The sequence below is a fragment of the Poromitra crassiceps genome, assembly GCF_964638095.1.
Source record: "Poromitra crassiceps genome assembly, chromosome: 13".
In the NCBI taxonomy this organism is placed as follows: Eukaryota; Metazoa; Chordata; class Actinopteri; order Beryciformes; family Melamphaidae; genus Poromitra; species Poromitra crassiceps.
Window position 1 is genome coordinate 3,387,444 of NC_139644.1, and position 14,762 is coordinate 3,402,205.

The 14,762-nt window shown below is 46.9% G+C and overlaps 1 protein-coding gene across 1 annotated transcript in view; it reads left to right on the top strand.

Annotated features, from left to right (window-relative positions):
* Window positions 1–8,728, top strand: part of LOC310787872 (integrin alpha-3-like) — a gene marked incomplete at both ends in the record, with an annotated part of 77,468 nt that extends 68,740 nt beyond the window's left edge. Inside the window, 4 exons of the mRNA XM_083649332.1 lie at window positions 5,632–5,670; window positions 5,767–5,778; window positions 5,949–6,074; window positions 8,540–8,728. Coding sequence (XP_083505458.1) covers window positions 5,632–5,670; window positions 5,767–5,778; window positions 5,949–6,074; window positions 8,540–8,728 — 366 coding nt within the window. The remainder of the gene's footprint in view (window positions 1–5,631; window positions 5,671–5,766; window positions 5,779–5,948; window positions 6,075–8,539) is intronic.
* Window positions 8,729–14,762: the final 6,034 nt, after the last annotated feature.

The following is a 14,762-nucleotide window of genomic DNA, read 5'->3' on the forward strand; positions in this document are numbered from 1 at the left end:
CTGCGTCGAGCACCTCGCTCTAGCCTGGAGGACCCCAGGCCGCGCCGATCTTGCGCAGATTTTCAGAAGGCTAATCCGTAGCGTTTGTGGATTTCTCCCTCACGAGAGAGCCAAGATGGGGTGCTAATCCCATCCCGTACCGGGTTGCCGTCTCTCCGGCCGTCAACTGTCTCTCCAGCTCGTCACCAAACTATACTTGGTTGTCACCTAGTCTTTCCTAAGTGTCACTGGCCAGAGGCAAGCCAGGATTCTACATTCTCAAATACACTGCTACCGCATGCGCTAGGACGTGTCATCAGTGATGTTATCTGGGGTCGTAAGGTGTTTCGGGTCTGTCAACATCATACACCCTCGCCCAGTAGACCCAGCCGAGGCCAATTAAGACCCCGACTCACGTCCCAGAAGCCGCTACGGATCAGCCTTACTACTCTATCTGCAACGTTGCCCGCGGGAGGGGTAAAAGAGAACCCAATCCGCTGCAATAGAGCTAGTGCTACGCCGCAGTATTGGCCCTTCGGTGCATGGAGGATCTAGGCTCTGTGGGTTTCTCCCGGCCGTGCTCCTCCTTCGTCTCACCAGACCCCCCTCATGACAAAGGCAATCCAGAGGCTGAAGGGATGCCTCAAGGACGCCTCAAGAGGGCCTGTGCGCTGCACGTCATTTACCTGCGTCGAGCACCTCGCTCTAGCCTGGAGGACCCCAGGCCGCGCCGATCTTGCGCAGATTTTCAGAAGGCTAATCCGTAGCGTTTGTGGATTTCTCCCTCACGAGAGAGCCAAGATGGGGTGCTAATCCCATCCCGTACCGGGTTGCCGTCTCTCCGGCCGTCAACTGTCTCTCCAGCTCGTCACCAAACTATACTTGGTTGTCACCTAGTCTTTCCTAAGTGTCACTGGCCAGAGGCAAGCCAGGATTCTACATTCTCAAATACACTGCTACCGCATGCGCTAGGACGTGTCATCAGTGATGTTATCTGGGGTCGTAAGGTGTTTCGGGTCTGTCAACATCATACACCCTCGCCCAGTAGACCCAGCCGAGGCCAATTAAGACCCCGACTCACGTCCCAGAAGCCGCTACGGATCAGCCTTACTACTCTATCTGCAACGTTGCCCGCGGGAGGGGTAAAAGAGAACCCAATCCGCTGCAATAGAGCTAGTGCTACGCCGCAGTATTGGCCCTTCGGTGCATGGAGGATCTAGGCTCTGTGGGTTTCTCCCGGCCGTGCTCCTCCTTCGTCTCACCAGACCCCCCTCATGACAAAGGCAATCCAGAGGCTGAAGGGATGCCTCAAGGACGCCTCAAGAGGGCCTGTGCGCTGCACGTCATTTACCTGCGTCGAGCACCTCGCTCTAGCCTGGAGGACCCCAGGCCGCGCCGATCTTGCGCAGATTTTCAGAAGGCTAATCCGTAGCGTTTGTGGATTTCTCCCTCACGAGAGAGCCAAGATGGGGTGCTAATCCCATCCCGTACCGGGTTGCCGTCTCTCCGGCCGTCAACTGTCTCTCCAGCTCGTCACCAAACTATACTTGGTTGTCACCTAGTCTTTCCTAAGTGTCACTGGCCAGAGGCAAGCCAGGATTCTACATTCTCAAATACACTGCTACCGCATGCGCTAGGACGTGTCATCAGTGATGTTATCTGGGGTCGTAAGGTGTTTCGGGTCTGTCAACATCATACACCCTCGCCCAGTAGACCCAGCCGAGGCCAATTAAGACCCCGACTCACGTCCCAGAAGCCGCTACGGATCAGCCTTACTACTCTATCTGCAACGTTGCCCGCGGGAGGGGTAAAAGAGAACCCAATCCGCTGCAATAGAGCTAGTGCTACGCCGCAGTATTGGCCCTTCGGTGCATGGAGGATCTAGGCTCTGTGGGTTTCTCCCGGCCGTGCTCCTCCTTCGTCTCACCAGACCCCCCTCATGACAAAGGCAATCCAGAGGCTGAAGGGATGCCTCAAGGACGCCTCAAGAGGGCCTGTGCGCTGCACGTCATTTACCTGCGTCGAGCACCTCGCTCTAGCCTGGAGGACCCCAGGCCGCGCCGATCTTGCGCAGATTTTCAGAAGGCTAATCCGTAGCGTTTGTGGATTTCTCCCTCACGAGAGAGCCAAGATGGGGTGCTAATCCCATCCCGTACCGGGTTGCCGTCTCTCCGGCCGTCAACTGTCTCTCCAGCTCGTCACCAAACTATACTTGGTTGTCACCTAGTCTTTCCTAAGTGTCACTGGCCAGAGGCAAGCCAGGATTCTACATTCTCAAATACACTGCTACCGCATGCGCTAGGACGTGTCATCAGTGATGTTATCTGGGGTCGTAAGGTGTTTCGGGTCTGTCAACATCATACACCCTCGCCCAGTAGACCCAGCCGAGGCCAATTAAGACCCCGACTCACGTCCCAGAAGCCGCTACGGATCAGCCTTACTACTCTATCTGCAACGTTGCCCGCGGGAGGGGTAAAAGAGAACCCAATCCGCTGCAATAGAGCTAGTGCTACGCCGCAGTATTGGCCCTTCGGTGCATGGAGGATCTAGGCTCTGTGGGTTTCTCCCGGCCGTGCTCCTCCTTCGTCTCACCAGACCCCCCTCATGACAAAGGCAATCCAGAGGCTGAAGGGATGCCTCAAGGACGCCTCAAGAGGGCCTGTGCGCTGCACGTCATTTACCTGCGTCGAGCACCTCGCTCTAGCCTGGAGGACCCCAGGCCGCGCCGATCTTGCGCAGATTTTCAGAAGGCTAATCCGTAGCGTTTGTGGATTTCTCCCTCACGAGAGAGCCAAGATGGGGTGCTAATCCCATCCCGTACCGGGTTGCCGTCTCTCCGGCCGTCAACTGTCTCTCCAGCTCGTCACCAAACTATACTTGGTTGTCACCTAGTCTTTCCTAAGTGTCACTGGCCAGAGGCAAGCCAGGATTCTACATTCTCAAATACACTGCTACCGCATGCGCTAGGACGTGTCATCAGTGATGTTATCTGGGGTCGTAAGGTGTTTCGGGTCTGTCAACATCATACACCCTCGCCCAGTAGACCCAGCCGAGGCCAATTAAGACCCCGACTCACGTCCCAGAAGCCGCTACGGATCAGCCTTACTACTCTATCTGCAACTACCTACCTACGTTATGGCTGCGCTGTTATTACATTTGCAAAACCAACAAAATGTCAACAGGCGCAATGTATTTGCCGAAAGGCTCATGCGGGACCCGAAAGACGTTTTGCGTTTTGATGACAGAGCGCTCGTTAATCGATACAGACTGCCCCGGGACATGATACTGCAGCTAGCCGAGGAGCTGAGACCTGTGTTGGAGAGACCGACTAGGCGACACGGGGCTCTGCCGGTTGTAGTACAACTTACAAATGCACTTTGGTTTTTTGCGAAGGGAGATTTTCAAACTGAAGTGGCCGACATATCCAAAATATCTCAGCCTGCTATGTCACGTAATTTAACTGAGGTAGCAACAGCCATCAGCAATTTATTTGGCTCCTCGGTACACATAGTTTCCAAGGGGGGAGGAACGGCAGAGACGGTTTCCGCTATTTTAGCCCATTCCCTCTCTTTCACCTCCCGCGTGAGGGTGGCTGAAAACTTTCCAGCCAGCAGGCTACTAGCGCTCCTACTTCCCCCCGCAAGTTGAGAAAGGAGGAGGTGTCTGTTGCTAGTGGTTGCTAGGGTAACAGACAGAAAAGTTGATAACCGATGCTGGATGAGTATTTAGGATTTCCTAACAAGACATAAGATAGGATTTAGCAAGATAAGATAGGATTCCTAAAGTTAGTTAGGATTTGCTTCTGTAATACCAAATCAAAAAAAATCCTATCTTAAACTAGTCCTATCCTAACTTAAGACATAAGATAGGGAGTTTCTGTAATGTGGCCCCTGCTTCCCAAATTGACAGGCAAAATAAACACTCCAAAGTCACCAAAGTATAGATTCAGATAGTAAAGGTTGTGCCGAGTTCATGGGTCCCTGGCACCTTCCTAGCCCAAAATATGAACTTAGAGTCGTCGCGAAGAACAGAATCCATGTGAAGTTCGTAAGGTGAAGGTCAAGGTTACTTTATTTGGTTGCAGAGAGGGTCACATCATTTTAAAAAGACACAGACAAATAGGCAAAAGTCTGATATAAAAACATAAACATAACATAGAAGTGAGAGGGCCATAGTCCAAACAGCACATCACACTTCAAAGATACAAGTGGGTAAACAAGAGCATATTGGGGCCCTAAAGGTGCTACCTAGCTCCTGAATGGAAGCAGCTGTGGTCTTACAATTTTGTGTGTGGTGTTGGAGACCAGTCTGACTCATTCTGCCCAGTCTGACTCATTCTGCATGGGGTCTGACACCAAATTCAGCTATAAGGTGGTCACCACCATAAATCAGATATTAGAGGTCACCACGAGGACAGAGGTACCGGCCCCTCCGGCCTACTTCTATTCAGATTTGAGACAATAAAGTTGGTTTGCAGCTCCTTCCTTTCACAAGTTACTGTATGAATTTCACATGCATTCTTGTCCCCATTGTAAGTTAATATCTTGGGCTAGGAAGGTACCAGGGACCCATGCACTCAGCACGACCTTTACTACCTGAACCTATATTTTGGTGACTGGAATGTTTAATTGGGCTGTCAATTTGGGAAGCCCCAGGTCCTCATAGAAGGGCAACCCAGATTTCCACAAATTCAAATCAAGTTGTTAGGGAAAATGGAATTCCCCTAGGGCAGTGATTCCCAAACGGTGGGCCGCGGCCCACCCACTAGTGGGCCATGGAGGTACTGCAGGGAGGCCGCGAGTGGTCTGCCAACACTCCCGATTTCCACGGGTAATCAAATGGCTGTAGCAGGGTCACCTTTAAAGCTACAGTGGAGATCCTGTTATCAGAAGAAACTAGAAGATCTAAGACATCCATTGATGTGACACTGAAGCATAATATGCTAGCTTGTTGGCAAGGGGGCTAAATAATGCTCCAAATGTAGGTAAGATTTTGGTGAGGGAAAACTATTTCAAAGGGGTCCCTTGACCTCTCAGCTCAATTTATCTGAATGAAAATTGATCCAATGCGTACCACAAGTCTCCCCTTTACAGATGAGGTAGCATTTTTCACAGCCTAAATAGCATAAATAGCTTGTGGATTGATTTCTTCTGTTGTTGATTTTGTCTCAATAAATGGGTTATGCATGCAAATACTTCTGATGAGTAAGGGGGGATGCAATGGCAATGTGCTTTTGGGTATTTTGCTGAAATGTTTTTGTATGTGGATGGATTATTAATTTCCCTTATGCCCAAGTTCACATGCTCTGTTAATGAAATAAAAAATATATAATATAAAAAACATATAGGGAAATACATCATCTTAGTCTGGTGTGTTGATCAGAGTTGTGATTAAAGATTTTTGCTACTACAGTAGCAAGTGGAAATTTGCGACTTCCAAGTTGTGAACGAATACAGCATCAGTTTGTGGTGGTTTGTGATGATGTCATCCTTGTTCGTGTCTGTCAGTTTGTGATGATGTCATCCTGGTGTCAGTTCTGCTTCTTCTGTGGTGTTAATGCAGTTGCCATCCTTTATGTTGCATTACTGCCTCATTCTGGATTTATCTATTCACTTTTTCTTTACATACCTTTCTCTGTGTTCCTGGTGTCAGTTTGTGATGATGTCGTCCTGGTGTCAGTTTGTGTTCAAGGTTTGTGATGTCATCCTGGTGTCAGTTTGTAGTCGAGGATTCTGATGATGTCATCCTTGTGTCTGTCAGTTTGTGATGATTTCATCCTCGTGTCAGTTTGTGGTGGAGGTTTGTGATGATGTCATCCTGGTGTCAGTTTGTGGTGGAAGTTTGTGATGATGTCATCCTTGTGTCTGTCAGTTTGTGATGATGTCATCCTGGTGTCAGTTTGTGGTGGAAGTTTGTGATTATGTCATCCTGGTGTTTGTCGGTTTGTGATGATGTCATCCTGGTGTCAGTTTGTGGTGGAGGTTCGTCCGGAGCGTGGTGTGGAGACAGAGGCCGGCGCCCCCTTGTGGATCATCGTGGTGTCTGTCCTGGCCGGAGTGCTGCTGCTGGCTGCCATCTGCCTGCTGCTATGGAAGGTACCCCCCCCCCCCTTAGAGTCTGCCTGTGTGTGTGTGTGTGTGTGTGTGTGTGTGTAGTTACTCTGTGCCTGCTGTCTCGTCTGTGTCGTGTGGGTTCTTCAGGAGGGCTGAGAAGCTCCTCACTGCAGTGTGGAGAAGCTCAACGTGGGTGTAGTCCAACAACGTTGGTCTACTCCCACTTTTTCCAGAGGCCCGTCTCAATTTTACCTGGGGTGACGATCATGCCCATAAGCTGGTTGCTAAACACCATAAAAGAATCAGAAGAAGAAGACTTCAAATATCAAAGCAGCAGAGACAGACACAGCACCAGGGACACATGAAAAATATAAGCCATGGGAGTAAGTGAGACTGTCAGTCATAAATGCATAGAATGTACTTTGTAAGATTCATGATAGACCAGTGCAGTGGTAACTGTTGCAGTTTAATTTAGTTTGACTCCACGTTCACAGAGTCCTCATTGATGACCCAACTAAACACGGTGACGGAATCATCATAGATGGCCCAACTAACACTGACTCTACTTAAAGACCCTGGAAACCAAAATCCATAAAAACCTTCTACCTATGTCATTTAGGGTCTTATGTGACTAATTGTAAGCCTCAGAAAGTTTGAGACATTAGTTTCAACCCAAATCCTAAATGTCGCAATTTCCCTGTTGCCATAGTTTGCTGAGACAGGATTTGAATTGGGAGGTGTGGATTTGTTTACCATGTGAACCACGTTAGCTGGCGTTATGGGTCCAGGCCGCGCAGCAGCAGTGTTTGCACAATCCGTGTAAGCACTCACCGAACCGCTTATTGTTGTGACAAAGATGCATGCATCGAAAGCACTTCATACTCCCAGACCTGGTGTAGTCCATATAAAAACCTCTCATGCTTTACCCGAAATAAAACGTTCAGTCTACCCGCTAACGGCTAACATGGAGCTAACGTTCTGTTGAAGTGAATGGAGTGGGTAGCTAATTAGCTTTGGACCAAACATGGACTTGAGTTTAGCTTAGCTAGCTGCTGGACAGGGCCATGCTCTGTTTGGAGATCAATAATAAGAAAAACAAATCGCACATTTACATAAAAAACATCAGTCAACATCATAACATCCAACATAATGTCTTTTATTTAATCTGGTGGAAGCAGACAACCCATTTAGTTGCAAGTAACATGACAATAAGCAGGGATGCAAACTAGTCACCTTTAGGTAATAAATAGTCTGCCCTGGTATCTGTCACATTGTTCCTCTATCCATGACTTTTGGCATAAATGTGGCATGTCTGTACAGTACAGGGGAGGCTTGTGGGTACCTACTGTATATAACCCATTTCCATTCAGATATATTGAGGTCACAGTTCAAGGGACCATTTGGAAAATCAGTTTTTCCCTCGCCAAAACTTTGCCTAACTTTGAATCATTGGTTATTTAGCCCCCTTCCTGACATGCTAGCATGACAAGTTGGCCCCATTGGAAACCTTAGGCTGTCTAGTTTCAAATGATAACCCGACCTTTGACCTAGCTCAAAATCTGAGCGTCTCACCAGCGTTCCTGCCGGCAATCCCGTGCGTCTCATAGGGTAATAAAACATTGGAAAAAACACATTTTGGACAGATTGTTTCTTGGGATCACCAAAATCTTTATTTTTAGAAGTATGGATGCCAAAAATCCAGACAAAAAAAACAAGGGGGGTGCGCGTGGACCCCTCATTCGTGCTCTACTAATAAATATGTGATGTGATGATAATAAACCTGTGATGCCTGCACTGTTCTAGGTGTGATAATATGATCCTGTGATCCTCAGAGGTCCATCTTTTTACAGTCTTGACCACAGGTTTGGCAGATTTTAGTTTTTGCACATGAAACTGACTTTTGAACGCCTTTTAATATACAGTACATCCCTCAGCCCCATCTCCGAATAATTCAGCCCCAGCACCAGCAAGAAGGTGATTCACTGAAGAACAGAGTACTTACCGTAAATAACAAGGTGATTCACTGAAGAACAGAGTACTTATCGTAAATAACAAGGTGATTCACTGAAGAACAGAGTACTTATCGTAAATAACAAGGTGATTCACTGAAGAACAGAGTACTTTTCGTAAATAACAAGGTGCGGGCTGGATGGACATTTACACTCTTCTCCCATTCTTACTTGTACTTAAAGAGTAAGTACAGAGTTAGTACTATGTATTTACACTGTAGTTGTAGTTTCCTTGTTCCTCATTGTATTTTCTTCTTCTTCTGCTGTACCTACATTTAAGTACCAGTAGCCTACTGGCAGTAGGAACTGGTAAGTATTTTGTATTGTATGCACTGATTCATACGAGGAAGTTAAACCGTAAGTTCCGGGAAATTACATGGTAATTGCGGGGAGTTACCTTTAATTTACTGTTAATACACTGTTAATTTACACTAACGCTTTTCAGCCAATAGCATCTCACAATCCTGTGTGTGTGTGTGTGTGTGTGTGTCCTCTCAGTGTGGGTTCTTCGTGCGGCAGGGGACGTGGCCTCATGGCGCGGCACTCCACCAGGGAAGGATTGTGGGTAAAGATGACATCACTACCAACGCTGATGGCTTCATCATCCAAGATGACATTAATACCTCCAGAAACAGGAAGAAGAAACAAAAACACTGGGTCACCATCTGGACCGAGACAGACGCCTAGTGACAGACACCTAACCCTAACCCTAACCCTAGTGACAGGAACCTAACCCTAACCCTAACCCTAGTGACAGACAGACAGACCTTATCCATGGAGATGCCTCCTGAACCCTAGTGACAGACAGGCAGACCTTATCCATGGAGATGCCTCCTGAACCCTAGTGACAGACAGACAGACCTTATCCATGGAGATGCCTCCTGAACCCTAGTGACAGACAGACCTTATCCATGGAGATGCCTCCTGAACCCTAGTGACAGACAGACAGACCTTATCCATGGAGATGCCTCCTGAACCCTAGTGACAGGCAGACCTTATCCATGGAGATGCCTCCTGAACCCTAGTGACAGACAGACCTTATCCATGGAGATGCCTCCTGAACCCTAGTGACAGACAGACAGACCTTATCCATGGAGATGCCTCCTGAACCCTAGTGACAGACAGACCTTATCCATGGAGATGCCTCCTGAACCCTAGTGACAGACAGACAGACCTTATCCATGGAGATGCCTCCTGAACCCTAGTGACAGACAGACAGACCTTATCCATGGAGATGCCTCCTGAACCCTAGTGACAGACAGGCAGACCTTATCCATGGAGATGCCTCCTGAACCCTAGTGACAGGCAGACCTTATCCATGGAGATGCCTCCTGAACCCTAGTGACAGACAGACAGACCTTATCCATGGAGATGCCTCCTGAACCCTAGTGACAGGCAGACAGACCTTATCCATGGAGATGCCTCCTGAACCCTAGTGACAGACAGACAGACCTTATCCATGGAGATGCCTCCTGAACCCTAGTGACAGACAGACAGACCTTATCCATGGAGATGCCTCCTGAACCCTAGTGACAGACAGACCTTATCCATGGAGATGCCTCCTGAACCCTAGTGACAGACAGACCTTATCCATGGAGATGCCTCCTGAACCCTAGTGACAGACAGACAGACCTTATCCATGGAGATGCCTCCTGAACCCTAGTGACAGACAGACAGACCTTATCCATGGAGATGCCTCCTGAACCCTAGTGACAGACAGACCTTATCCATGGAGATGCCTCCTGAACCCTAGTGACAGGCAGACAGACCTTATCCATGGAGATGCCTCCTGAACCCTAGTGACAGACAGACAGACCTTATCCATGGAGATGCCTCCTGAACCCTAGTGACAGACAGACAGACCTTATCCATGGAGATGCCTCCTGAACCCTAGTGACAGACAGACAGACCTTATCCATGGAGATGCCTCCTGAACTGGACCAAACCAAACCAACACTGCCATTCAATAAAGTACCGCAGGGATGACGTATTTTTGTAGTCGGAACGCGGAAGTCCCGGACTTCCGGGTTCTTCACTGTTTCTGCCTATGGGATTTTTGAATAGGTTTTGGGTGCAATGCTTCAAATAAGGTCTGTGGGCAATGCAAGCTTAATCAAACGCGAACCAGTGTTCAGCGGGATAATCTTACACATGAGGACCACTTTCATGAGTTTTGAAGCGTAAATGCGAGCCCTAGAAGTAAAAAGCTCATGCTAAGCTATTCCAGAACTACACACAGTGTCACATAGGCTTCCACGTCACGTCACCACAGCCAAATCCAACCTGTTAAGAGTGTTGTTACTGTGAGCTGACAGAGAGCAGTGTGTGGGACCATTGCCAGATCACTTTATAGTTGGTAGCACACTGTCAAACACTCTCAAACGTGTGACAATCTAACTTGCTAGTATTGCTTGTCTTTAACTGCTTCTGATTGGTCAGTCTAGACTAGAGGTACTTCACGTTTCTCTAAAATGCTATTGGCTAATGGGGCGGCTGGGCAGGACTGAGTGTTGGGGTCTCCTGAGTGAGAGCCTGGTGACGCGAGGTTAGGTGACAGGAGTTTGTGATAATCGTGTGTCAGTGTGCGCGCTGCTGTGCACTGATATAGCGTGTGTGTTTTACTAATACATCTAGTTTGAAAGAGTGAGTGGGCAATAGCTGTGTGACTGAACCGACTGAACCCGGGCTGAACCAGGTGAGGGAAAGATAATTTCCATGTTCGTCTTTTGGCGTGATGATGCTATTGACGTAGAATAACCCCGTCGACTCAACAGTGTAGTCTCATTTAGCCGTTTACTAGCTAGCCGCCCTTTTAACGGCACGTAAAAGCTTCAAAACTCATAAAAGTGGTCCTCATGTGTGAAGATTATCCCCCTGAACACTGGTTTGCGTTTGAATAAGCTTGCGTTGCCCACAGACCTCATTTGAAGCATCGCACCAAAAACCCATTCAAAACTCCCATAGTTTAGAACCCGGAAGTGTTAGCATCCATGTTTTCCAGACTCATTCCTGCGGCTCTCTATATCTGCTTTTTGTGTGTGTGTGTGTGTGTGTGTGTGTGTGTGTGTGTGTGTGTGTGTGTGTGTGTGTGTGTGTGTGTGTGTGTGTAATAGAGGGAGAGAGAGAGAGACTAGCAGACTAATCTCTGGAAGCCCATTTTTCCCCCTGTTAAAAAAATTTAACTACTTTTTTTCCACCCTGCAGTGAGATCTTCTGGATCTTAGGTTAGAGCTCCACTGCCACTGTTTCTTTGTGTTGCCGTCAGAGTTGCTCCAGCACAGGGCTCGACAGTGTGTTCACTCACATTTGCAACTAAAAATATATCTGAGCAAACTGTAAAATATAATTAGGGGCACGTGTGTAAACTCCCAAAGGAACGTGTGTCTGTCTTTTTTTCTTCACAGCGCGCCGTATGTCTCTATCTTTGTGTATGATGAAGGGTGGGGGGTGGTGACTGAGTGAGAAATATAGCCTAACAAAATAAACCTTTTTCAATGGCTTCTGTGTGCTTGACTTGTGTAGAATCATTTTATTTTGAAAAAGTCCCAGTGGAAGGAAGTCTTATTGTTGTACTTGCTAACGGCACATAGGTGACAGAGTAACATTAACTGGTTAGCTGGCATGACAAGAGTCCCATGAACAGATATGCGGGAGACAAAGCTGGAGCAGACATGCATGACATTGCTAGTTAGCATCTTTTGTTGGTGTTAGTACGTTAGAACTTTAGGTAAATTGGATTGGTCAAATCAGAATCAATCACTTTTATTGCCACAGTATGCAAGTTACCTTATGAGGAATTTGTCTTAGTGTCTGTATGCAGCGTAGCGGTCAGATCAATATACAGAGATAAGAAGTAGGAAAGATAGATAAAAGACAATCACAACATTGCAAGTGCAATCAAATCAATACAATATACATGAGTGGATGAGTGTTTGATTTGATTTGATTTTGCAGATTTTTATTTTTGGTCATCCAAACACTATGTACAATCCCTCTATGTTCATATAATCAAAACAATAGACATAACACATTTTACATAGATCTTGACCAAAAAAAGGTATGGGCTGAAGCTAAAAGCTTATTTTGCCCCCTATTCACATACAGCACATGACAAAGAAAGAAAAACAAGTGTGAATCTTTATAAGAAAAGAAAACAAAAAAGGAGAAAAACAAAAAAAGAACATGCTTCCTGCTCATACTTTCTAATGCATATTTAATAGTTGTACATGATTTATTTTATTTTTATTTTTATTTTTGTTTATTTTTTTTAATTGTCTGTTGTTTGTTTATTTTTTTATTTTATTTTATTTTTTTATTTTTTACCTTCTATCTATTTTTTTTCTTTCTTTTTTTTTTTCTTTTTTCTTCTTTCTTTCCTTCCTGCTTCATGATCCATAAATAATGACAATACATGATTAGTCTGCGTCATGATCCATCAATAATGACAATAATACATGATTAGTCTGCTTCATGAACCATAAATAATAACAATAATACATGATTAATCTGCTTCATGATCCATAATAATGACAATAATACATTATTAGTCTGCTTCATGATCCATAAAAAATGACAATAATACATGATTAGTCTACCTCTTTATACCTACTTATCATCTTGTTTTTAAACAATCTTTTGAATGCACTAATCGAACCACACATCGTCAAGTCCCCCTCACAGGAATTCCACAAGCCTACCCCTTTCACAGACACACAATGTTGTTTAGTGTTTAATCTTGCCCATGTTGTTTCAAAATTGCCTGTGCTTCTAAGATCATACTGGGTATTTTTAATCTCAAACAGCGTCTGAAGACATTCTGGAAGTAGATTGTTTCGTGGATAGTGGGTTTGTGGGAGGTGTTGGTGAGGTCCTTGGTGGAAGGGGTTTCGCCACCGAGTCAAATAATGCCAGACTGTGAACAAGACACACAGTCTGTCATAAGTGCAATATTTAGGATATAGCAAGTTACTACTAGCTGTGCAGTTTGTGAATGCATTAGCTTCACACGTGGGATGATGAAATCACTCACTGATGACATCACTCACTGTTGACATCACAATTGGTTCAGTGACATCACTGGTGACATCACCGATGACATCACAACTGTTTGAGTGACATCACCACTGCCCTCACTACTGTCATCACTACAACCTAAAAGCCAACCTCCATGGATTCATGACTACACCCTCAAACCAGTACTACGGGCCTGTGAGCAGTCAACTGCACTGCACCCTCAGCTCGACATTCAAATTTGTTCCTGCCCCGATGCCCTGAGGTGATTGTCTCAAACACATTGTCTCAAACAATGCCATTTCACAGTGGAGTATACTACCCCTATACCAATGAGAGCCAGCGGACCCCCAATCCCCCTCTCACCCCTCCCTCCTCCAACACCATGACTCCCCCCAGCATCTCCTCCGCCAGGCCGCCCTTCAAGTTTCGCCCACGGAAGGAGATCGTGGACTGGCGGCGCATCAGTGCGGTGGATGTGGACCTGCTGGTCAACCAGCTGGATGTGGACGCCCTCCAGGAGAACATCAACACAGTGACTTTCTGCAGCTTGGAGGGTGAGTGCTGCCAGCGCTGCCAGAGCCCCATGGAGCCCGTTGTGGTCAAACTCTTCCGGCTGGCCCAGCTCACGGTGGAGTGGCTCATCTACTGCCAGGAATTTCTCTCCCTTAACCTGCACGTGTATGAGGAGGGCCTGGCGGCCGCTGGCAGGGAGCGCGACCAGCTCCTGGCACGGCAGAAGGACCATGAGGAGAAGGAGAAGGCCATGTTAGCAGAGCTTAAGCAGAGGAAGAAGTTCATTCGCACCCAGATCTTGAAAAGCCATAAGAAGTGTCCACATTGTGACAAAATCTTGCTCAACTCCACCTTTGTCCAGAGTCACATGCAACACAAACACCCTGATGAATATGCATTACAGATCGAGAGCCTCGAGGTGGAGAACGATAGTCTGAAGGAGCAGCTTGTTCAGCAGCGACTGGCCCTGCAAGCCAAAGCAGTTAAGGAAGGAAAGCAGCAGTCTATGTACAAGGACCTTCAGAGAGAACTGGAACATTCTAAGGCAGAGGAGTTGGCACGCATGGAAAGAAAGATAGAGAAATCTCAGGTTGAGAGCCTTGATGCAGAGATCCATAGTTTGAAGGAGCAGCTTGTTCAGCAGCAACAGGCCCTGCAAGCCAAAACAGCTCATGAAAGAGAGCAGCAGTCTATGTACAGGGACCTTCAGAGAGAACTGGAGCATTTTAAGGCAGCAGAGTTGGCACGCACGGACAGAAATATAGAGAAGAAATCTCAGATCGAGAGCCTCAAGGCTGAGATCCATAGTCTGAAGGAGCAGCTGCAAAAATGTATTTCCAATCAAAATCTTCAAACCCATAATGAAGCAAATCAGATCAAACCAGAAATGCAAAAAATCATGGATCAGCACGACTGTGAAAAGGCTCAACACAACTGTGAAAAGAATCAGTTGTCGAATGAGATGTCTGAGGTGAGGGTGGAGATGAGAAGGAGGCTGCAGGAGAGTGAAGACACCATCCTGACTCTGAAGAAGCAGATACAAAATATCTCATCAAATCCACCCACTAAAATAGTTGAGGTACCAGTACTTCACTCAAGCACAATCTCTGAGAGGCGGCCAGTGGATAAGAAGCCAGAGCCCACACCGGAGAGGAAACAGAAGGTGGCCACCAATGCTCTGAGGAGTAATGCCGAC